Source organism: Myxine glutinosa, chromosome 11 (assembly GCF_964187855.1).
Source record: "Myxine glutinosa chromosome 11, kmMyxGlut1.1, whole genome shotgun sequence".
Lineage (NCBI taxonomy): Eukaryota > Metazoa > Chordata > Myxini > Myxiniformes > Myxinidae > Myxine > Myxine glutinosa.
Window position 1 is genome coordinate 22143977 of NC_136271.1, and position 26702 is coordinate 22170678.

The 26702-nt window shown below is 45.7% G+C and overlaps 1 protein-coding gene across 1 annotated transcript in view; it reads left to right on the forward strand.

Moving 5' to 3' along the window:
- LOC137436481 (neuroplastin) overlaps positions 1–26702 on the forward strand; it is a 105283-nt gene that overhangs the window by 45873 nt on the left and 32708 nt on the right. Inside the window, exons 3-4 of the mRNA XM_068130311.2 lie at positions 11524–11606; positions 14319–14464. Of these exons, the coding sequence (XP_067986412.1) occupies positions 11524–11606; positions 14319–14464 (229 nt within the window). The remainder of the gene's footprint in view (positions 1–11523; positions 11607–14318; positions 14465–26702) is intronic.

The window sequence follows — 26702 nt, forward strand, 5'->3', positions numbered from 1 at the left end:
TGTACTTGTTATGGATTTTCCTCTTTTCAGGCAATACAGCAGTATTGCAGAATTAATATGGGAACCGATTATCTGATACTGAAAAAAAATTAAATCTAAATTTCTGTTGAATCGGTTAATAATCTGAGTGAAGACCGAGCATACCATGTGTCCAATGTTCTCTTGTGGAAAAACTTGTTTAACTATTTTTCTTTTTCAGCCAACACAGCATTCCATGGAAGAACCTAATTGGGTTTGACTGTCAACTGTAGCTGCCTCATTCTGTCCTTTTCCACTTGGAGGAGAAAACCATAAGGTGTTCAGCATTGTGTGCATCAGTCGTCTCATAAACCTGTGTGAGATCTGCCACAAAGACAATCCCTGTTTCTTTGTTGATGGGTATATATTGATATATATATATATTGATGGATATATATTGCTCAAAAAGAAAAATGGAGTAGTTCCAGATGTTTGCTAAGTTTTAACCACAGGAAATTCTGAAGCATTGTCCAACTAGGCAGTTGTCACTGAAAAATGTGTTACAGAACTGTCCATATCCTACACTGAAAAGCTACTTTGACAGCAATCCTGATGTTGAGAAACCAAGGAAAGTGAAACGGATCTAAGTAAGATCGTAATATCCACTCACCAAGCTGTCTCTACTTTTCTTGCAGCACATCCAGCAAGTGTTGAACACTCAAGTGGATGAAACGGCGATTGGGTTTCTTGCTCGAAATGGATCGCCACCTTCGAAAGTTGATTGTGAAATTTGTCCGAATGGACATGCAGAAAAACTATTTGACAGAGCTCCAGCATGATGATAGATAGAACTTCTGTGGGGATGATTGCCAGAACATCTATTTATCAAGACCTCATTTCTCCAGAAATGTTAAGGAGATTCTTCAGTGATGTCAGGGGGATTCTATGCTGGAGCTGAACTGAATGTGATGCTGAAGTTCACCTTCAATATGATCCCATGTTGCTAGACCTGATTGTTGTGAACCCCACCAAGAAAGCAGACACGGACTACACACGTATATTCAGGCTGCCAGAGATGTCGTCCTGATGCTGGAGATTAAAGGAGGATTACTTCCAACTTCTTGATGATTAGTGTCTGGCTGATGACCAGGGCCAGTGGAAAAGGATCCATCAATTATTGGCAGAAGTTTTTGCTTTAGACATTTTTGGGCTTACTGAGGTAACCGCTGCTCAATGCTCATCCCAGGTATGCTTTCTTGCTCTGCCTGCCCATCTGTGATGCTCACAGTGAGCAGGCATTGTCTATGTGGTTCACAAGATCCACACGGAGTTCAGAAAAAGCATGAAGACAGACGCACTGGGTGCTATTCTGCGGTGCAAGATCAATTGTGACAGAACTTGCTACAAAGTAAAACCGATGCCTGACATGTTAGAAAACAAAGTCAGCCACCATTGAATACAACATGTCACATGTCGTTGGGTTTTTTTTAACCTGTTCTGGCATGTGATTAAATTTTTATCTTTCTACATTCTTCATTTGTTGTTTTCTTTGGTGACTGAAAATGTTCTACACTAAGGAACTTGTATTGTTGGTGTGTATTTATTCTTTTTTCTTCAGTCTAGTTATGAACGTGAGAGTACACACTCAAACATTATTTCATTAAATTATTTTTTAAATAGACATTATGTAATATTATTGGTGTATTTTTACATTATTTATTTATTATTTTATTTAATTTATTTATATATTTATTTATTTTTGCATTTTTATATTCTCGGTAATATAATCGTTAAGCACAACTGACAGAGGCATATGAGTTTGAGAGCTTTTTAAGAAGGGTGACGTATAAAATTGGTTGACAGGTATGTTTCTAAGTTACCGTGTATATTTATATTTATTTCTGGTACATATATTTCTTTTTTTGCTTTTTGGGCAAGTGGTTGTCATTTATAACCTTGCTTGCGTTTTGAGCCACCAGGGGGTGATCGTGTATGTGCTTTTGAAATATTTCTTCTTGGAAACCAATGTTATGCATTTTCAATCGACCATTACTGCAAAGGAACGTGTGGATTTGAGTATAACATGTAAAATACTGTTGTCAGTAGCTGATGAACACCAGCCTTGGACGGATAGCTGGACTGTCTTTAATTTCCGAGGTGAACGGCCGAATTATTGGCGGTTATTTTTGGAGAACGTGGGAATGGAGGTAGCGAGGTGCTTACCTGAATGGAAGCCACATGGGTTTAATCCCGAACCCATGAACAAAGATACACGACACAACAAATATAAAATGCCACAATAATGATTTAATGAAAGTAAATAATAATGCGAAATAAAGGTTGAGGTAAAATAATTGAAATTTCTACTTTGAGGATCTTGCACTCAGACACCAATATGAACAAGGGGAAAGATAAAGTAAAATAAAATGTTTTAAGTCGGCCGGTACTCAGGTTTGGTCTCAACGAGGACATTTATGAAGGTGATTGCGATGGTCCAGTCCCAACGTCTCCCGCACTGGAGTGCCCAAAATGGCACCGGCCAATGACGGTGACGCACACAGATGTCAATCGGCTGCCAAAACGACTTTCTCGCAATTCCTCGCCAGCGAGCACAAGGCGGCCCTCAGCTCCCCCGTAGAGCACCACCGACCAATAACACCCCCTTCTCCAACGTTGCAAAAGTTCACAAAAAGCCCTGAAAAGTGTCCTCGTAAGTGCACACGAGCCAGCCGAAGCTGAAAGCCAGAGACAAAAGTGACCGAGAGAGACACTTCTTTCTCTCTCCTCCTCGAACCTTTTCGCTCCGACGTCACCCCGACCAATCCTGAACTTCTGGGGCATGGCCTGCCGGTTACGATCTTCTGGAGGTGGGGTTTCGTTTGGGAGCCTGTTTGCTTGGTGTGAGTGTCATGAAGGCATGGCTTACTTGCCGATTGGCAATGCTTGGGGTTCTGTCGGCAATCATGTCTATTGTGGATGGTTAATGGATGGTTTTATGGCCGGCCTTGTGGTAATTGTAAAAACATAGGGAAAAACCACCGAGGGCAATCGCATACTGGGGGCAAACTAATCTTAACCCCTATCTAATTACCATAGCTTCACCCCTCGTGTGAAGACATGTAAACAATTTAAGCTCCGGTTTCCCTACTTAACACATCGAGATGTCTCCTACTTGCCCAGGGTCTATGCTATTACAATGCAATCCTATCTGTACCATGGTATTTCATCATCTACCCCCACAAACGTAACAATACTATTCAACAAAACATGCAATTTTCACCGGCTGTTGGGTCCCTTTTGAAAAGACCTCTCGAAGCACATCTTAAATCTGAACATTTGATTTAGTATGTCTTGTGCTCTCAGTTCATGATTGGTCCATAAGGCGATTAATAGGGATTGGGGTTACAGCTGCAATCCGTTTATCCCGGTGGCCTTTGCTTTTAAATATGTGGGCATGATTTACTTCTGTTGCCTGATTTTCTTGATCCTTATTCGAGTAATTCATCTTTGGTGCCTTTCATTCCTTGTAGCTCCTGGCAGACATGCAGGGAGCACTTGTGCTGGGGGAGGGTAGGATACATAAATGGGTGTTTTGAGGTATGTAATTGCATGGGCAAAACTGTAGGTATGATAATTAGATGAAATGGGATTAATCAGTGCATATGAGAGCAAGATTTTGTGGAAGAATTATTGAGCCGCATTGATTTAGGGGGTGGTGGAGATAGATCAGGCCCTTCCAGTCTGCCTGAGTTAACTACTAGACTCGCCGGCACTGAGGCCACTCTTTGAGAATAGCCAGAGAGATGTGGACTCGGAAGCACATGGTCGATGAACCGAGTCCAGAAAGGAGGATTTGTCATTGCCAGAAATCTCGGTCGGAAAGTTCATGCATTGAGTCAGGCCCATGGGGTCGCTGAAGTTCCATGGCTGGTGAGAGGTATGGAACAGCTCCTGGCCAATTGAAATCACACATGAAGAAGGGAGAGTTTGGATGGGAGGTGAAAAGTCGGTCTGTAGAGGAGTCACTGTTAGGAGGACTGCACAACACAGGTAAACCGTGAGGTGATAGCGAGAGGAAGGTGCAGCCAAAGATCAGCAGAGGGGCCCACCCTGGATCAGCAGAGGGGCCCACCCTGGATCAGCAGAGGGGCCCACCCTGGATCAGCAGAGGGGCCCACCCTGGATCAGCAGAGGGGCCCACCCTGGATCAGCAGAGGGGCCATCCTCCAAAATGGCTGCCAGATGCCATTAAATTTTACTTTTGAAGTATTTGTCCAGCTTGGATATATATTCTGTGCACAAAGATAAACACAAAGCAGCTCTAACCAACCATCTCCCACCAGCCGTGTGCGCAACACTTCTAAAACCAGCTCCCACGAGCCGTGCACACAAGTTCTAAAATCGTGTTCCGCCAGCCACACAAACACAAAGCAACTCTAACCAACAATCTACCACTAGCCATGCAAAAGCACAAAGCAGCTCTAACCAACAATCTACCTGAGTTGTTAGTACAGTCCACAGAATCTTGTTTCTCAGTCTGAGTCCTTTAGGTGCTTTTTGGCAAACTCCAAGCAGGCTTTCATGTGTCTTTCACTGATGAGAGGCTTCCGTCTGGCCACTCTGCCATAAAGCCCAGATCGGTGGAGTGTTGCAGTGATGGTTGTCCTTCTGCAAGTTTCTCCCATCTCCACACAGGATCTCAGGAGCTCAGCCAGAGTGACCATCGGGTTCTTGGTCACCTCTATTGCCAAGGCCCTTCTGCCCCGATTGCTCAGTGTGGCCGGACGGCCAGCTCTAGGAAGAGTCCTGGTTGTTCCAAACTTCTTCCATTTAAGAATTATGGAGGCCACTGTGCTCTTGGGAACCTTCAATGCAGCAGAATTTTTTTTTGTAGGCTTCCCCAGATCTGTGCCTCGACACAATCCTGTCTCTGAGCTCTGCGGGCAGTTCCTTCGACCTCATGGCTTGGTTTTTGCTCTGATATGCATTGTCAGCTGTGAAACCTTATATAGACAGGTGTGTGCCTTTCCAAATCATGTCCAATCAATTGAATTTACCACAGGTGGACTCTAATCAAGGTGTAGAAACATCTCAAAGATGATTAAGAGAAATGGAATGCACCTGAGCTAAATTTCAAGTGTCATAGCAAAGGGTATGAATACTCATGTAAATGTGATATTTCAGTTTTTTCTTTTTAATAAATTTGCAAAACTTTCTAAAATCCTGTTTTCTCTTTGTCATTATAGGGTATTGAGTGTAGATTGATGAGGGAAAAAATGAATTTAAGCGATTTCAGCATAAGGCTGCAACATAGCAAAATGTGAAAAAAGTGAAGGGGTCTGAATACTTTCTGAATGCACTGTGTATATATATATATATATATATATATATATATATATATATATATATATTGTGGATTTGAGAATCCTGTTTGTAAATATCACCCTCTAGTAGTAATTCTTGTAAATACCTCCGTTTTGTGTGTAAAGGTCAAAGGTCGTCCCCTTAGTTAATCCATCGCATGCACGTAGAAAATCATATACCCTTCTAAATAGTTATTTCTTATTCTATGTTTAAGGCTGTTTCCCACTAGTTGACTGCATTGCACCAAATGACATAAGATAGTTCCCTTTTCAAGTTTCCCCCAATCATCTCTTCGAAGTGCCAGTGCATTGGGCGGTTTTCTGCACCCCAAACTCCATTACTCACGCGGTCAGCTTGGAGAAGAAAGGCGTGTCTCCACCTCGCCATGAGAAGGAGTGAGCCAGCCCCCGATCAACCAACCAAGGATGAGGGGTTTGGCCTGAGAGGGCGGAGAGAGAGCGTTCGAGGAGGTTCGTGAAAGTTCCATGGGCGTGGTTATATAACCCGTCGCCCGGAGCCTCCCCCCGCAGTCCACCGGAGCCCAGTTGAGAGAGTTCAGTTGAGGAGGAGAGAGTGAGTTCTGGAGAGGAAAGCGAATGAGAATCGGCACGCCCTGCTCGCGATACCAACCAGCACTCTGAAGAACAACCAGTGCGGGCACGCGAACCTCGACGTGCCGCGGTCTTCGGATCTCCCTGTCGCCCGTTCTGTGAACCAGAGTGCGAGGAGTCGGAGCTGTCACCTCCAGCCCTGCCATTTGCACGAACCCGAACCTTCTCATCCCTCCACCCATTCCTGCCATTCCATCCTTTTGTGTACGTGAGTTTGTTTTGTGTGTCTTGTCCCTGGGGTATAAGTAAGCCTGTATAGATAAGTAGAATTGCACTGTCTTCTCCTTCTGTCATTATTTTCGTTTCTTTCCTCCTCCTTGGTTCCTTTGATTGTACAATAGTTAGTAATAAATTCCTGTTCTTCCTTACTCTGCCTTCTTTCCTTCACATCAGATCGTCTGTGATTTCCATATTGAATACCTGTGGCACGATTTGGCCAACTTTTAGAATCGGGTCTAGTTTTTGTTAATGGTTCGAGCCGCGGGCTGCTAATCCGCTCGGCAAATAAAATCTTGTCCGCGGTCTCGAACGAGGTTGCTCCCCTGCCTCGTGGAGGGAGCTGGGCAGCTTCAGGAGCGGAGACGGCCAGTGAAAATAAAAGGGGGATTAACTCCCCTCTTGCTAAGGGGAAGAGCCGTACTCCGTTTCCGCAACAATATATATATATACTAGCCGAAAGCACCCGGCATTGCCCGGGTTCTTTTTGAATGAATTTACTACTATAATTCAGCTTTTACCCGCGGCCGGAGAAGATTGACTACTACAATTCAGCTTTTACTCGCGGCCGGAGAAGATTGACTACTACAATTCAGCTTTTACTCGCGGCCGGAGAAGATTGACTACTATAATTCAGCTTTTACTCGCGGCCGGAGAAGATTGACTACTACAATTCAGCTTTTACTCGCGGCCGGAGAAGATTGACTACTACAATTCAGCTTTTACTTGCGGCCGGAGAAGATTGACCTATAATTCAGCTTTTACTCGCGGCCGTAGAAGATTGACTACTACAATTCAGCTTTTACTCGTGGCCGGAGAAGATTGACTACTATAATTCAGCTCGGCTTTTAATTGCAAAATGGGCCTCGACCGGTCTTGCCACCTCAGCTATATCCTTCCTGGGGCCCGGCCCGACATTTTTGGTTTCAGAGGTTTCCTCCTATCTTTCACCGTTCAGGAGATTAGCGCGTGCAGACAAACAAACAAACAAAAACTTTCTTTTATATATATGAAAAAAATAAATAAATAAATAATAATAATATATATATAATAATATATATATATATATATATATATATATATATATATATATATATATATATATATATATATATATATATATATATATATATATATATATATATATATATATATATATATATATATATATATATATATATATATATATATATATATATAGTTACGGTTTTTAGAACCTTCACTTTGTAAATTTAGTATTAAAATTTCCTATGTACATCTCCCCTTTAATTGGCTGGTAATTGAAATGAGTGCACCGTAGCTAGTCCATATACAAGCACGTAGGCCACCATAGAACCTTTCTATAGTTATTTCTTTATTCCATGTCAGTATCAGGCTCTGTCTCCCACTAGTTGACTCTGCATTGCACCGAATCAAATAAGATAGATCCCCTTTCAATTGCCCAAAACCTCCATTGCCAACCGCATTACCAACTACACCAGTCCTCCATTACGCACGCGGTCAGCTCGGAGAAGAAAGGCGTGTCTCCACCTCGTCATCAGAGGGAGGAGTGAATCAGCCCCGATCAACCAACCAAGGATGAGGGGTTTGGCTTGAGAGGGCGGAGAGAACGATCGGGCAGTTTCACGAACATTCCAGGGTGTGGCGCTATATAACCCGTCACGCGATGCCCCCCACCGAGAGATGAGTGAGCAGTCCACCGGAGTCAAGTTGAGGAGGAGCTGGGATGTGCGTTTGAACCAACTAGTCAGGTTCACTATGTTAACAAATATAATTTCGTTCAAAATTTTGGGAGATTAGCAAACCTGTACATTTTTGGAATATTCAGACTATGAGGAATCCAAAAATTAATGTTTACATTTGCGTAGACACCTTTGCGAAAATGACTCAGGACAGTGATGAAGATAGTCAGGTTCACTATGTTAACAAATATAATTTCGTTCAAAATTTTGGGATTAGCAAACCTGTACATTTTTGGAATCGGAGCATGGAGAATCCGAAAATCAATGTTGACATTTGCACAGACACCTGCAAGGCCGCCATTTTGGATTTTCAAAATGGCCACCATAACATACATATTTTGTAATATCTCGGCTTCTAGTCAACCTAGAAACTTAATTAAATATGCTAATCCTGTGTTTTCTGGGTCAAGGAATCCAATAACGGCCTCAAAATAGTGCTCAGGATTATAGAAAAGCAACAAACAAAGGTAATTGAAAACCATTGTCTTTATATTTGTGATATAACTCTGTATTACATAATACATGATATTCCAAGTCCTTTGAAGTTATAGGTTGTGATAGGAAGTTATAGGTAGTATCAGATTGAACTATAAGTCCTATACACAGGATCTACGAGGTCTATATACCGTTCAGGTATATGCTTTTACAGATCTTCATCACTGTCCTGAGTGTCATTTTCGCAAAGGTGTCCACGCAAATGTAAACATTAATTTTTGAACTCCTCATGCTCTGAATATTCCAAAAATGTATAGTTTTGCTCATCTCCAAAATGTTTGAACAAAAAAACATAGTGAACCTGACTAAACCGCAGCTTTGAGACCACCGCAGTTGAGACCACCGTAGTCCAGCCCCCCTGTGACACGCAGCTTCGACCCGCTGCTACGCGGGAACCAGATTGCGGTGGCATCGGTGGCCGTTGAGGTCGAGCCCGACGTCCCGTGTGGGAGCAAGCTCCAGCTGAACCTTCCTCCCTTTCCAGCCATTCGTTCCTGCCTTCATTCCCCATTCGTGTAAGTCTGATTGTCGTCTGTTTTGTGTGTCTTGTCCTGGGGTATATAAGCAAGCTTGTATAGGTAAGCGAGTATTGCACTGTCTTCTTCTTCTGTAAATTATTTTCGTATTTTTCCTCCTCCTTGGTTTCTTTTGACTTGTACATAATAGTTAGTAATAAATCCTGTTATTTCCTACCCTTGCCTTCTTCTTCTTCCTCATCCGTTCGTCCTTGTCTTTTCCACATTGAATACCTGTGGCACGATTTGGCCAACGTTCAGAATCGGGTTAGTGAATGCTAATGGTTCGAGCCGTGGCTGCTATTCCGCTCGGCAATTAACATCTTGTCCGCGGTCTCGAACGAGGTTGCTCACCTGCCTCCCTGGAGGGAGCCAGACAGCTTCGGGACTCACGTCGGTCAGTCACAGACAAGGGGATTAATCCCCCCTTGGTAAGGTGGAAAAAGGGCCGACGGGGAGATCTGCAACTATATATATATATATATATATATATATATATATATATATATATATATATATATCTATATATATATCTATATATATATATATATCTATATATATATATATATATATATATATATATATATATATATATATATATATATATATATATATATATATATATATATATCTATATATATATATATATCTATATATATATATATATATATATATATATATATATATATATATATATATATATATATATATATATATATATATACATATATATATATATATATATATATGTGTTGGAACCCATCTGTGGATCGGTCCCATCGGCCGATGGGTCTGACCCATCTGTGGATGCACGAGAAATGACAATGCAGACCCATCAGCCGATGGGTCTGCGCCATCTGCGGATGTGTTTTTCACCTTGAAGGAATGTGTATGCATCATAATTCATCTCTGTTAAATTCTGTTTAACGTATTGTATCCGTATTCCGTAAATTGTATCCGTATTGTATCCGTAAATTCTGTTTAACGTATTGTTTGTGTTAAAAATCATCTCTGTTAAATTCCTACCACATGTAATTCCAATGACTGTGTACCTGATTGAAGAGCACCATTCTGTCAACACATTCTTTCAAGGTGAACAACACATCCGCAGATGGCGCAGACCCATCGGCCGATGGGTCTGCATTGTCATTTCTCGTGCATCCACAGATGGGTCAGACCCATCGGCCGATGGGACCGATCCACAGATGGGTTCCTATATATATATATATATATATATATATATATATATATATATATATATATATATATATATATTGTTACGGACACGGCTTAAGATGTTATGATGGGCCGAGCGGAATGGCCGCCGTGTTCGCACAGTTTACCCGATTACCCCCAACTCACCCGATTCCACTCAAACGTTGGCCAAATCGCGCTACGCTAAATCAATGAAGGAAAGGACACAACGACTGGGATAAATGAAACGACGCAAGGGGGTACAGTTCTCAAGACCTCCGGAGGAGGATATAATTGGTGGGGGAGAAAAGGGGTAGATTACAAGGCAATGAGGTAAAGACACAGAAGAGATAGGCACTTAGACACAATCTTATCTTTCCCAGACAGACCACAGACAAACGGAACAAGACTGACTTACACAGGGATTGATGGCAGGGAAGGACAGGCAGTCGATAGCACAAGGTGCACCTTGGCTCAGGGGCAGAATCAAACACGGTCCGGTCCAGAGATGCGGGGAGGTATTGCAGCGCTCGGAGGTGGCGTCCTTCTCTCTCCCAGCTCAGGGCGCATCTGACGTCACCTCCCTCTTCCTGCGCATGCTCAGCGGGGAGTGACACGCCCTCGGCTCGTTGGCTCCGCCCCAGATGGGATCGGTCCGCCGCTTCTATTGGGTGCGGGGGGTTACCGGGCTCCGCCCTTGACGAGGAGCTGACAGCGAGCCCCTACTTGGTAACCCCGTCGAGCACATGCTCGGTGGCGGCTCATTGGAAAGGCATGGTGCCCTCCCAACACCCCCCACCAACCAAGCCGGAGTGAGGACGCACACTCCCCGCGCCGCCGCCGCTGTTGTTGTTGTTGTTGCTGTTGCTGTTGTTGCTGAACCGTGAGGAAGAGCTGCGGGGAGGTATTGGGAGGTCCTAAACTTACTAACGGTGCCATACAATCACATTCTGGTGCAACGAAGAGTCACAATTAATGGAAACGAGTCCTTAACTGACATAGACTAAGAATAACTAGCAAGATGTCCTATAGTTGTCTACGTGAGATGCGGTGGACCTGGATGCGACATTTAATGGGGGAAATAGGGGGAGGTCGGGTCTACAGAGTGTTGTTTACAGAAAATGGGACTAGGGAATGGGGGATTGGGGATAGTTGGGAAGTATGGAGGAAATAGGGGAATATTTACAAGCGGATATGGATGGATGTAAATCTCATATCCGCAACAATATATATATATATATATATATATATATATATATATATATATATATATATATATATATATATATATATATATATATATATATATATATATATATATGATTGATTCCATAAACCCTGTTGGTATGTCGTGGGATTGTGCGTACCTGTGTAACCATATCTGTGCAGTAAGTTTGTTTTTCCCTTTATCAATCTTTTTGCTCATAGGATTTCAAACCTGATGGATGCTGGTGTGTACACTTGTGTCTTCAAAGGGCCTGATGAAGCAAATACAACCATACTTGTTCAAGGTGGGTTTAACATGTGCATTGACAAGTTTAGTTCTGCAGTGAAGCAAAACCAGCTCCAAAGGTGTGAGCACCTTGATCTTAACCCTTTGACTTGCACGTGAGGTTAAATACACCCCAGCCACTTTGTAAACTTTTCTCTGCTTCTGGAGTTCATGCCACCTGTTCCTCAAGTACCATCATGTGTTCTAGATGTCGTGTGCGAATTTTTTCTTCTTGCTATATATTTTTTTCTAAAACATTGCAAGTTGTAAAGCGTACCGTGAGCGAAACACCTCGGAAGCGTACTCCTTGGTGCATGCTTGTAAATGGTAAATACCATAAGAAAAATGAGGATTGCCGCTAATGGCAGGAAGGCAGAGAATTTTTTTTGCAAACATTAAACTTCCCCTTCCAAACATTTGATTGACTTTTTAAACTTTATTGGTGAGTAGGTGTTCAACTAAGGTTACATTTCGATGCATCTTATATTTTGGTAAATGTTTTAGGAAGGATTGCAGGGAGATTTCAGATCATCTAAAGGAAGTAATGAATTTGATGTGGTATTGGTGATCCTGGTGTTGGCTTAGCGGTTGGGGTGCCGGCTTGGGATCCAAGGATCCTGGGTTCGAAATCCCGGTCGATCGCTGAATTAACACCAGGGGGGTTGACAGCCTGTCATCCTTCCGAGGTCTGCAAATTGAGTACCAGTTCACTGGTAATTCCCTGTGTGTCGCAAGAAGCGATTAACAGGGTTGGTGGCAGGAAGGGCATCCGGTCATAAAACATTGCTTCAAAAAGGGGACCACAGTGCCCGAAAAAGGCCAACCCCTGCTCTGTGGGGAAAAAATGGCCTCTAAAGGTGGTAAGTAATTGGGGAGCAAAGAATCTGGTTCGGATTACGAATGTGAGCAAAGGCATCGAGCATGGCAAAGGCCTGTGGTGAATTTAGGAGCAGGAATCCAAGGTTCTAGTTGTAAAAGCTGTTGCTCTAGAATCTAGATGACACAGGAGCCAAACTTGGCACTGCATGCTTCTAATGCAAATATTTTGTGGCACCATCCAGGCATTACAAACTGCAGCAAAATATTGAGACATTGGTAGTGCCTTCGGTTTGGGACTGATTGAAAATTGCTGGACATTATCGCCTGACATACAAAATGGGTGTGCTCAAAACAAGGGCCAAAAGTCTCGAAGAGCAATTGAGAAATTTATCTGAAAGTGAACGCAGTATTTGGGCTTTTGATCCACCCAGGAAATAATTTTGTCTTTGATGAAATCGATTTATCGAAATTTCATGAAATCGAATCGACTAAAGAGCATTCAAACAAGGTGCGAGTGTGTGCAAGAGGAAAAACTAGCAGCCATCCATGGAACCTGATATATTTACTTCCACCACTAGGTGGATGGAGGTTGTTTTCATCCCTGTCTTTGTCGTTCGTGTCTGACTGTGAGCAAGATTTCTCAAAAACCTATGAACGAATTTCGACGAAACTTGGACATGTTCAGTGTGTGACCAGGACACTGATTCAATTTTTGGTAAAGATCCGGATCTGGACTGAAGTGCAAGAACGTTATTTGTTTGGTAGAGTGCATAGACACCTCCGCCAGGCTGAACGGTTTACGTTTTGTATCCCACTGAAAGGCTGGATCTGCATTCGAACCTGAACCCAAATCGAATCCGTTTGTTCGTGTCACCTAACAACTCATCCACCAAGCTTTGTCGTGGTCCGTCCATAACGTTTTGAAACCTCGTGCTATAATATCGTTTTTTGCCCTCACTCAATGGTGTCCATATTCAGATCTTCACCAAAATCGAATCGATTCGTCCTTGTCGCACCACCCAACCTGCCCAACAAGTTTCGGCTGAATCCATCCATAACATTTTGAGATATCCTGCACAGACAGCTGGGTGAAAGAAAACATAACCTGTGTCCACCTTCAGTGGTGGAGGTAGAAAGGCATTAATCTTGCTCTGCACAATGCATCACTCCAAAAATGGTATGTCGAGATAAAGAACACAATGAAACTGTTTGGTATTGACAACCTAGATGATGTTAATAATCCACAGTATACCTGTAAGAGTGGGATGTAAGAAGATGGCCACTTGCTCTGAAAACGTTTAGTTCTGCTGTCGTTCCCCATGTTGTGTTCTTTATCTGGATATAGCTTGTTGTCGTGATTCATTGTGCTGAAAAATATTACTGCTTTTTATTCTTCGACACAGCCAACCTATTTTCATTGCTTCCTCCTCCAAGAATAGCATCCATGCAAAACCCGCAATCATTTTGTATTTTAATCAGAGCTTGCCAATTATCTTTTGCAAGAGCACAATCATAGGCTTGAAAACCAAAAGGCAGCAAAGTGGTAAATGTTTGGAGCCCCCCAGGGTTTCAATTCGCAATCGAGAAAGACTTCCCTCAGCAGGTGTGGCCAGAGCACCTAAGGAACACTCTGGAACCTTCAAATATTTCCTTAAAGAAGAAACTTTAAACGGAGAGTAGCGGAAGGTGTGAAAACTACATCCAGTTTGCTGACTTTGCTTAAAAAAAATAAATTGATTTTGCAAAGGAATGTTGAAGTTGTTGTTATATGACCAATTAACTTTTTCCTGCAAGATGCGGAATTTATGGATAATGAGTTCAACAAGATTGGGTACGTTGAACAAATTTCTGATTTGTGGTGAATGCAATGAGATGAAAAATGGTTCTCACAGCAATAAACGTGTCCCTCAAGGTCCTCCTGTCTTCTCAAAACATAAACTCATGCACACATCTGTGTACGTTGGTTCGGAAGTGCAGCTGCACTGCATCCTTGGTCTTCATGGTTTCCCACCGGTCTCATGGAGTTGGATGAGGTTGAATGGCACTGTTTTTCAAAAGGTGAGATTCAGATTGGTTGGATTGAGGAAGTTTAAATGAAGGGGAAGGGCTAGTAATTTTTAGTGTTAAGGTAAGTTTGGCTTGTCAGTGCATATGGAAGGGGATTGCTGAAGGATGTACTATAGCAGAATTTAAAAAGACTTACCTTTTATTTATTTATAATAATTTTAGTTTTTTAAAAGGTCCTTTTTTGTCTCCCACAGAATGAGACAAACGTGGCGGGTTAATTAAATTGTTCAAGTATGTTACGATCATTCCTATTGTGTGGCTGACACAATATACTGTATAGGTTTGCCTATTAAATATACTGTATAGAGAGAGTATTGTGCAATTCGAAAATCATATTTCTGAATGGCAAATACTCATATTTCACAACATATTTCTAAACGGCAAATAATTTTATTTTTCTTCAATTCGGCAGCAATCAAAGTAGCAGTCTGACTTGTACACTGCACAGGTTCAATTGCCGGTCCAATTGAAAATATTATAATTTTCTCGTAGGTGTAGATAATTTTGAAGCAACTTTTGCTGAATGTTTTTCTCTCCTAGGAGCGTTTGTATTTCAGGGTGAGACAAACGGCATTAGCCTATTACATATAACTCTCCAAATTGAGCTCGGATGCATCCAATTTCCTCTGATCATCCTTGAGATGTTTCTACAACTTGATTGGAGTCCACGTGTATACAATTCAATTGGCTGGACATGATTTAGAAAAGTGTGTGTGTGTGTGTGTGTGTGTGTGTGTGTGTGTGTGTGTGTGTGTGTGTGTGTGTGTGTGTGTGTGTGTGTGTGTGTGTGTGTGTGTGTGTGTGTGTGTGTGTGTGTGTGTGTGTGTGTGTGTGTGTAGCTTGTTAGAGCTTGGACTGTCACCATGTATATATATTGTCGTGTGACTACCCTGTCGTGAACACCACAGGGTGACAGATGACCAAACGAGCTTTACTCCAAGGCCTTCAATCCAAAAATGACGGTATGTATACGCGAGGGAAAAAGACGATGAAGATCTTACCTGGACGGCTTCCACCCGACTTCTTCACACCCGGATAAATTAACTCAAACCGACACGGATTTAAAATGTACAAAAATTCCGGGTTTATTAAAGAAAATGCCGGTAATAAAGCATGCACGATAAGACTAAATCCCTAATTGGAGCGCCCCCATACAGACCCAAATACAGACAAAGGGAAATATAACTGAAAATAAATGTATTTGGCACTTAGATATAAATTCAAATATTTACAATGATTACTTAGATAATCGGCTCTTGAACCTCGTCAGGAATTGTTCCGGTTGCTGCGTTCTTGCGCGTGAAAATGCACACGTTGGTGCGAAGTCTGTGCGTGGGAACGACCTAGGTGCGTAGCTTGCTCTTCCAGCCGCCGAGCCCAAAGCGAGCAGGCCGCGCTCGTCCACTCGCCATCTGTTCCACACCAGCACCCATGTCTCCCAGCGCATGAGCGCTATGAACTCCGACCACTCGCCGTGAACTCTCGAAGCAGAGCGAGATATCAAGTCGTGTCCGTTCACCGCCAAAGCCAGAAGAACAGAGCCAGGACTCGAGAGATAAAGCAAAAGAGCGGAAATCAAGATTGAGTGAGGGAAAGCCAAGAGGAGTATAAAATGCTGACTGCCCGCGGTCAAACCCAGAAGCAGAGAAAGAAAATGTCTGCCCTCTCACTCCTTTGTACTCGAGGCTGACGTCATCCTATGACGTCTCCGTGTCTGTTCCTATCAGCCAGTGCCATCTTGGCAGTCTTTGCGCCAATCAATCCCGGACCAATCACTGCTCTTCGGGGCGTGGCCCCACGGCCTGCCTGATTGAGGTGGTGATAGCGGCTGCGGCGGTCGGTTTTTATTTAGGGTTATAAATGCGAGATTTCCTGGCTAGGTGTGTGCTGCGTGTGTCATAAGGAACAGAGGAATAAGGAACATACAGGCGATTAACTACCCATAATCCCTAATTAACATAACCCCACCCCTCGTGATGGGAACGAAGATACGAGCTTGCACGACATATGGTCTAATTTATGTACATAAAGATGGCGACATGACATTCGGAGCATACCACCTATGCAATTCTACATGGATTAAGTTAATCACTGCCTACCCCTACAAACGTAACTATATATATATATATATATATATATATATATATATATATATATATATATTGTTACGGACCGCGGATAAGATGTTGGTTTGCCGAGCAGATGGCACTGCGGCCCTAACAGTTACCTCGACTAACCCGATTCCTGAACGTTGGCCGAATCGCGCCACAGATATTCAATGGGGAAAAGACTAAAGCGAAGGATGTGAAGAAGAAGAAAGACAACGGGTAAGGAATACAAATATAATTTATTTACTTTTTACAAGACCAAAATAACCAAGGAGAAGGAAGGATAATAAAATAATTTACAGAAGAGGCAAGGCGACACAGCGAAACTTAGCTTAACTATACAGGCTTAATTAATACCCAGGGACAGAACAAACAAAGACAGACTCACGCGGGGAATGATGATAGGAATGGCAGGAGGTGGATGGCTGGAGGGAGAGGAAGGTCCACTGCGTCACGGTCGGGCCGGGAGCGGCAGCTCTGTTCCTCCGCGGCCACGGTCGGCACCGCCGTCAACGCCCAAGCTGCGGTCGTGCGAGCTGCCGCGGGACGAGCTCCGCCGGTCGAGTTAAAGCTGCCTGGTGGAGCCAACGCTGCTTGGTGGAGTTTAAAGCTGCTGGTACTGCTCGTGGTACTCCTCTTGCTTGTTCTCAGGACTCTCTCAATGCTTGCTCTCAGAACTCCTTCTCTCAATGCTTGCTCTCAGAACTCCTTCTCTCAATGCTTGCTCTCAGAACTCCTTCTCTCAATGCTTGCTCTCAGAACTCCTTCTCCCTCCTCTCTGCTCTGCGCTGCTTGTGTACTGCCAACTCTCTGACGCCCCTCTCTTTGCACGTCTCTCTGCACGTCTCTTTGCACGTCTCTCGCTTGGTCCAACCACGCACTCGGCTCTTGCGCGCGCGCTTTTATAGCGCCTCAGGCGATCAAGCCGCCGACCTTCAGGACACGCCCCTCGGTGAGCTCGCTTCGGCCCTGATTGGTGGGCACAGGCCCTCTGACTCCACCCATGATGACGATGGGCGGGCACGCCCTTCTTCCCCGAGCTGAGCACATGCTTAATGGTGGCAATTGTAGTTGGCAATGCGAATGGCAATTGACGAAAAGGGAATGTGAACGGAATCTACTCTTATTTCACCTGGTGCAATGGAGTGTCATCTTAATGGAAGACAAGGCCTTACCCTAATACACATAATAAGGAAATAAACTACTGAACAGGGATATTATGGTGTCCTTCATGTATGCTTTATGGAACTAACTACGGGAACGCCCTTTGACCTTTATACAACACTGGAGTAAGGAGGGTGATATTTTACAACAATTTACACTACAACAACAACAACAAAAAAAACATTCTCATATCCACAACACTGCACCCTCCTCCTCTTAGGCACGACCCGGGCCTATAACTTTAACTTTTAGTGTGGCAGGTAGGTGTAGTTCCCTCTACATTTAACCTGACCCTGAGTGCGACAGTTTTAAAACATAAATAAATATGTCCCGCTGCTTCATTGCACCCTGCCTAACAGATTCACGCCCACAGCTAACCGAATTGCGGAATGGTCTTCAAACTATACATTGACGGTGGGGATCATTATTTACAATGGCTCTGCTTTTATTTACAAAACTAACCCAGGACCTGTGATTGTTCTTTTTGGGGGGGGAGACAGTCTGCTCTGCATCGACGCACCATGAAAGCACCCAAAACGCACCAACACACCCTCAAGCAACAATCGGTGCTCAGTCATCACTGTTCATGAAAATAAAAATAAACCAACAACCCCTAACCCTGCTGGTGGTCTCTTGCTCTTCGGCTCCCTCTGCTGGCTATTTGCTTTCTTCCAGATGTTGTCATTTTTTTTGCTGGTGGCCTATTTGCAATAAAACTTGCACAAAGCGTGTCCATTTTAATTTTATTTATGGCCCACAGGGCCGACTAGTGTGGTTCACCTGTGGGGCATCGGTGCCCTGTGGCCAAGGTCCGCCAGCAAGATCTCGGGCCTTCATGGCCGGTGCCAGCAGAGGGGCCATGCCCCAACCCATGGGGTCCATAAGTGGTGCTCAGCCACAGACATGTGGTCCATAAGGTGGTGCATCGATGCAGACAGCTGGTTCTGGGAGTTCCGGGCGCACAATGGCGGACTCACGCACGCTCCCCTCGGTGGCGCCCAGTGGCGCACAGGTCCTCATGTGGGAGACAAAGGGGGGAAAAGACAGATGAGCAAGGGGTAAGGTCACAAAGGTACACATCAAACAAGCAATGCAAGGCGAAGTGCGTACGGAGAGCGAAGTGAGAAAGCTCGTCCCTACCGTACGTCACCCCCCCCCCCTGTCACCTACTCTAACCTTGCCCTTACCCCATATTTACAAAATCTACAACTTTACAAATTCGTCGCTAATGTCACGTCTTCCCCATATTTCCCCTATAACAAATTCGTCTCCACAATCCCTCTAACCAAAATTTGCCATCACCCAATTCATCATCAATCCTCATAAGGAGGGAGAGATGGAACAACAAAGCACAATGTCACACCCACGTCATGATGCGTCTCACATTCCAAACATCTGCATCATAAAAATAATAAAACATGGCATGGTGTGGAGGTACGTCATCCCAGGTGAGTGGATGTAGATGGTGCGAGGAGATTCTTATCCTAACTATCCTCTAAATGACATTAACACACTTTACACTACCCGGGGTCTTTCCCTGCCAATCCATTGGCCAACTTACACTATGGGTTCTAAAAACCAATTCCCATTGACCAAACTGTGGTGCTTCTCAATTTGGGGTCTCACTCCCCCGATGCAACTCCCTGTGCCTTTGCACAATTTCAGGACTGGGGCGTGTAGCTCTCCCAGCAGGCCTACCCACCTGCACACTTCCACTACTGCAGTTGCCACCCGAGCTTACCTAGCTCCTCACCCTAACCTAACTAACTGGGGAAGGCCCCTCCCGGCTCTGTCACCCCTTGGTGCCCTCTGGCACTGTGCTACCCGGGTCCGTCCTCCGGATCCTCGGGCCCCATCCACAACAACTCTACCGGCTCCCAGAGCCCACCTGCAGCCTCACCTGGCCGACATCCTCACAGTGGTGGAGTGCCCAAACCAACTACACACACTAACAGGCTACACGCCCAGCCATTTCCACATCACTAATGCACCCATCCAAATACCATTCTTCCACCATGCACCACAGATGCCAATATCCAACCACAATTTACCTGTACCCTCTACCTAACACTTAAACTACCCTCCCCGGGTATTCGTGATGGGGGTCAATTCTTCCCCCATTCACACCTCCGCACCATCCACCCCACTCCACAGTTTCCATCATACTCACTCCACGACCATCCATTCCAATACTCCATATACTCCACACTCCAGGTAATCCATACAACCATTCTCCACACACCTACAGTTGCACACCTGTGCAATCACCTGGTGCCACCTGCACCCTCCTTCCTTCCTGGACCATTTGGTCAGCACAATACACAATCATCTTCTCTCACTCATACACTGCTCCACACACCTGTTCAGTTGCACACCTGTGCAATCACACCTGTTCCTCACACACGGCATCATCTAATCTAACTACTCCCCTCTGGAACTTGCGCTTCCCAGTCGTCCCTTTAAACTATTGCGCTCCCTCGTCATTATCATCCACACTAACCTACCTGCGTCCCCACTACAGGTATCATTGTCACTACCTAATCTTAACGTTACCTATTGTCATCTTCCCTAGGTCCCTACACATTATATCCTAACCCTCCCGGGCTAGTTTTCACTGCCATAAACCCCATAACACTAGTGCTCCTTTGCCCCCGCTGTGAGAGATGGCAGAGTTGCCATCCCACCACATCGGGCATCTTCCACTACCAATTTTGCACACCAAATTCCAGCCAATTCAAAAATTTGCCAATCACTACCAATCCTCTGCCAATCCTTTGCCAATCAAATTTTGCTTTTTCTAATTTCGGGGCCAAAACACTATCCTCATCATCACAGTCTACTCACTAGTGCCTCTCGGTGCGCCAATTCACTTCTACAGCCCGGCTTCGCACGGCTGAGCAATGAATGCGGGTTGCTTGGTGCCGGCGGCTGGATGCGTCCGGCATTCGGTGCAAGGACGGGGGCTTAACCGGGCCGAGATCCCACGCACCATCTCGGCACGGAGCCGTCCAATGGCCCGATCTCGACCTGTCGGAACGCCTCAACAAAAAGGGGTCGCCATGACGACCCTTCCTATCGGGCTGCCCGCTCCGCCTAGTGGAGCACGGACGTGGCCGTTCCGAGCGAGGCCCAGCGTGGATCGCGTACGGCGGTTCTTTCGAAACCGCCGTGGTTCGGATCCCCACTGGACCTCGCGGCACGCGAAGCCCGGCATGCACCGAGGGCCCGATTTCGGCTAAACGTCGTTCTAACCGCTAACCTGGTTAGCGTCGATGCTCCATTCGCATGCTTACACCCCGCAGCCCGTTCCTTGCTCATACATCCAGCTGTCTCCATGCTCTTTGTCATTGCACCTTCCCTGACACACCCAGGTACACTCAAATCCGCTTACAGATTTTGTCACACACTTGACCACCGCACACCTTTGCACACACGTCGTTCGCACACCTCACCAACACACCTTCGCGCCCCCTCCTCGGTCACCTCCTCTGTGACAACCACAGGTGTGCTCTCACTTGCACACCCAACCACGTGCCTCACTACTAACTCAAGTGTGCATTCCCACACACTCTACCATTCCAGGTGTGCATCCTTCCATTCCAGGTGTACATCCTCTCTCACCTGCCACAACCAACTCACGCTCAGTGTCACTCACTACTCTCACCTCCACACTCGGTCGCGCACTCACCCTTACTTTTGACAGCGCACTCTTTCCTCATGCACCCATCCGTTGCACACCTTTCTCGCGCATCCTCTTGCGCACACTCTCCCGTTACTTCCTCCGTAACACTCACCACAGGTGTGCATTCTCCCTTACTCTTGACAGCGCACTCTTTCCCATGCACCCGTCCGTTACACACCTTTCTCGCGCATCCTCTTGCGCACACTCTCTCGTTACTTCCTCCGTAACACTCACCACCCCACGCTTCCATGTGCCTCCTCGCACACGCGCACACGCGCTACGCTACTACGATCTCTCCCCATCTTGTTTTCCGCTCCCTCTTTTTATATATTTTGTTTCTCTGGTTGATTTGTTTGTGAAGTAAATGTTAGCTCTTTCACGAGCCTCGATTCAGTATACAAAAAAAAAAAAAAAAAAGCACACTCACTCCTCGGCGCGCACCTTTTCCTCACACACCCCAGCATTGGACATTCTCGCACACCTCCTCTTTCGCACACCGTACCCGTCACACACTTCACCAGCGGCCTCTCACGAACACCCGGATCCAAAACAACCCCCAAGCCGACTGAAGCTCCCCTCACATCATATACATTTCCGAATATATCGCCACTCACCTTGGCACCTCGTCTCCGCACCTCCTTCACCACCTGCAAACTCTTTATTTGGTTTGCGAGCACATCATCATGATTTGAGCACCGACCTTGCACATATTCCATCACCTCCTCCTTTATCTCCCTCTTAGTTTCCCTCCGTCTCTTCTTAATTTCACTCACCCCCTCTTCCACCTTCTCTAACTTTTGCTTCACCTCTTTTATTTCCCGGTGCGTCTCCTCAATTTCGTCCTCTAACGCCACCTTGACCGTTTTGATGTGCGTCCTCATCTCCCGGTCCTTTGTCTCCATTGCTTCTGTCACCTCATCCAACCTCGTTGTCAGTCCCTCACGTACCATCTGACATTGCCTCTTCGTCGCTATCAAGTCGTCCTTGATGTCTTTGTGTCGCTTTTAACCCTCCTAGTACCGCAGTGTTCCTTTGTACCTGCTCCACTAACTCCGTCTGTCCCACCATCAGCTGTTCCACCTCCTGCGTCAGGTCCTCTATGCCCCCTTGTAACCTAGTCGTATTATTCCTCACCTCTTTCTCCATACGCTTCTCACCTCGCTTTACCTCCTCGCGTACTCCCGAGACCTCCTCGCTTACACCTCGTCGTATCTCCTACTTCATCTCCTCCATCTCTTTTGTAGATGCCACCCTCATCTGTCCCAATTCATCCCTCTGAGCATCCAATTTACCTTCTAACCCGATTTTCACCTCCTCTATCTGGTTCCCCATCCGTTTGATTTCCCGGGCGGATTGCTCCCCTACTTCCCTCAATTTGTCGTCCATTGTGTGTTCTAACCCCCTTAACCCATTTTTCACCCCCTCTATCTGATTCTCCTGGGCAGCCATTCTATTTTCCACCCCCGTTAACCCATTCTTCACCTCTTTTATCCTGTTGTTTAACCCCTCAAATTTATTGTCTAACCCCTCAAATTTATTTCCCATATTGTTTAACCCGTCTCTCAATTGGCCACCCATTTCTCTTCGCTCTCGGGTGGACTTATCACTTTGGGCATCCATTTTTGCCATCATTTGAATCATAAAGACTCGCATGTACTCTGGCATCTCGGGCTCGGCTGCTGCGACCACGGGCGCCGCTACACCCACGTGCGCAAGGACGCCATTTTGCGCGCCTGACACCTCCTCAACCACCTCCTCATTGCTCTCCATTTCCTCCCTGTGGTGCTGGGTTACCCCTAACCCCTCTTCTAGTTCCCCCACCGGCATCCGATCGCCTTGAATAGCCATGGCGCGATTTCAAAATTCGGGTTTTTTAAAACAAAACAAATTTCGGCAGCTCGTAATTTGGAGCGCGTTAAGCGCGCTTCGGGTCCGATCCCGCTCCCGACACCAATTGTTACGGACCGCGGATAAGATGTTGGTTTGCCGAGCGGATGGCACCGTGGCCCTAACAGTTACCCCGACTAACCCGATTCCTGAACGTTGGCCGAATCGCGCCACAGATATTCAATGGGGAAAAGACTAAAGCGAAGGATGTGAAGAAGAAGAAAGACAACGGGTAAGGAATACAAATATAATTTATTTACTTTTTACAAGACCAAAATAACCAAGGAGAAGGAAGGATAATAAAATAATTTACAGAAGAGGCAAGGTGACACAGCGAAACTTAGCTTAACTATACAGGCTTAATTAATACCCAGGGACAGAACAAACAAAGACAGACTCACGCGGGGAATGATGATAGGAATGGCAGGAGGTGGATGGCTGGAGGGAGAGGAAGGTCCACTAGAACTGGGTCACGGTCAGGCCGGGAGCGGCAGCTCCGTTCCTCCGCAGCCACGGTCGGCACCGCCGTCAACGCCCAAGCTGCGGTCGTGCGAGCTGCCGCGGGACGAGCTCCGCCGGTCGAGTTAAAGCTGCCTGGTGGAGCCAACGCTGCTCGGTGGAGTTTAAAGCTGCTGGTACTGCTCGTGGTACTCCTCTTGCTTGCTCTCAGGACTCTCTCTCAATGCTTGCTCTCAGAACTCCTTCTCTCAATGCTTGCTCTCAGAACTCCTCCTCTCAATGCTTGCTCTCAGAACTCCTTCTCCCTCCTCTCTGCTCTGCGCTGCTTGTGTACTGCCAACTCTCTGACGCCCCTCTCTTTGCACGTCTCTCTGCACGTCTCTTTGCACGTCTCTCGCTTGGTCCAACCACGCACTCGGCTCTTGCGCGCGCACTTTTATAGCGCCTCAGGCGATCAAGCCGCCGGCCTTCAGGACACGCCCCTCGGTGAGCTCGCTTCGGCCCTGATTGGTGGGCACAGGCCCTCTGACTCCACCCACGATGATGATGGGCGGGCACGCCCTTCTTCCCCGAGCTGAGCACATGCTTAATGGCAGCAATTGTAGTTGGCAATGCGAATGGCAATTGACGAAAAGGGAATGTGAACGGAATCTACTCTTATTTCACCTGGTGCAATGGAGTGTCATCTTAATGGAAGACAAGGCCTTACCCTAATACACATAATAAGGAAATAAACTACTGAACAGGGATATTATGGTGTCCTTCATGTATGCTTTATGGAACTAACTACGGGAACGCCCTTTGACCTTTATACAACACTGGAGTAAGGAGGGCGATATTTTACAACAATTTACACTACAACAAAAAAAAAAAACCATTCATATCCACAACAATATATATATATACAGTGAAACCTTGACTTAAGAGTTTAATTCGTTCTGTGACCGAGCTCGTAACTCAATTTGCTCGTTTCTCAAATTAAATTTCCCCATTAAAATGCATTGAAATGCTATTAATCCGTTCCAGCCCCCAAAAAACCACACCAATTTTTTTTGTTACGTGTTTTTAAATAAGAAAAATGTACTTTATAAATAACAAATAATGTATAATCAAGCACGACCTCGTATATACTGTACATAATAAGCGGCGTTACGCGCGCTGCTTGTAAACAAGGAGGAAGCGGACAACGCGGTAATTTGTAAGAGTCTTTATTCAAGAGCTCACTGTAACACTGGCGCGCTCCGGGCTGCGCGCCCGGTGTATATCCTGAGGCCACGCCTACCCCTCGGCGTGGCCCCTGCCCACTTGGTGCGCGGAATGATGTCACCACGCCAGTGAGCCTCCGTGTCCGCCACAATGTAAAGAAATAAACTGGTTTTATTAAGTGTATTTACGTTGAAGATCAGACGAAGATGCTGGCGGAGGTGGAGGAGATGACTTTTGCCTTTTTCGCCACACTTTCCTCGCTTTCACTTGCAGGGCGGTTCAATAAAAACCTGTCCAACGAGGTTTTTTTTCCTCCCTTTCAAAATGTTTCGATCGTACTGCTACGATCGTACTGCCTCGCCAAGTCGACAACACGCACACCTCGCTCATGTTTTTCGACGATTGCGTGTTTTATATCCAAGCACATCATCCTCTTCTTCTTCTCAGTACTGCCCTTGGCACTCAATTTCTTAGGACCCATGGTTAAAACTAAGAAATTTTCCAAAATAACCAACATGCGAAAACAAAGCCGCAGCGATATACGGCAGAGATGCTTGCACGGCAAGATAACCACGTGACCGGAACGCTCGTTGGGCCACCAAGTGGCGGGTGGCGTAAGCTCGTAACTCAGATCTCGGCTCGCATCTCAAAGCAAAAAACCGCCCGAGCGACGGCTCGTATCTCGGAAAACTCGTAAGTTGGTGCACTCGTAAGTTAAGGTTTCACTGTATATATATATATATTATTGCGGATCTCACTGTCGGCCCCTTTTCCCCTTACCAAGGGGGAATTGATCCCCTTGTCTGTGACTGACCGACGTGAGTCCTGAAGCTGCCCAGCTCCCTCCAGAGAGGCAGGTGAGCAACCTCGTTCGAGATCGCGGACAAGATGTTATTTGCCGAGCGGATTAGCAGCCGCGGCTCGAACCATTAGCAATACTACACTAGATCCTAAACGTTGGTCAAATCGTGCCAGAGGTATTCAATGGGGAAATCACAAAAACGAAACGGATGTAAAGGAAAGAAGGCAAGGTAGGAAGAACAGGGATTTATTACTAACTATTATGTACAAGACCAAAGAAACCAAGGAAAAATACGAAAATAAAGACAGAAGGAGCAGAAGACACAGTGCAATTATTAACTTACCTATACAGTCTTACTTATTCCCAGGGACAACACGAAGGACAGACGACAATCGGACTTACACGGGGAATGAAGCAGGAATGAATGGCAGGAGGTGGATGGCTGGACGGACGAGAAGGTGGGATCACCGGGAAGGATGCGGGCCCGGTTGGTGTGATGACGTGGCTCGAGGTGAGCAGCCACCGACACTCCTCAAGCGTGTTCGCACGGCGGCGTTGCTTCGCGGCCGCAGCTGCGGTGGTCAAAACTGCGGTGGTCTCAAAGCTGCGGTGGATTCCGCTGCAGTGGACTCCTTACTCATCTGCTCGTGGGGCTTCCTCGGTCATCCGCTGGTGGGGGCTTCCTCAGTCATCTGCTTCGGTCATCTCCTTAAGCAGTCCCTCCCAACTTCCTTTTATAAGGCGCGTGGCGATCAAGCCGCCGGCCTTTTAGAAACGCCCATCGGTGCCGCTCGCCTCGGCCTGGATTGGTCGAGAGGGCTAACCGATCCCGCACCCTTGATGAGGCATTGGCAAAGCCACGCCTTGTTCCTGGCGCTTGGTTTACTCCTCCCACCTTCTTCTCCGAGATGACCTCGCCAT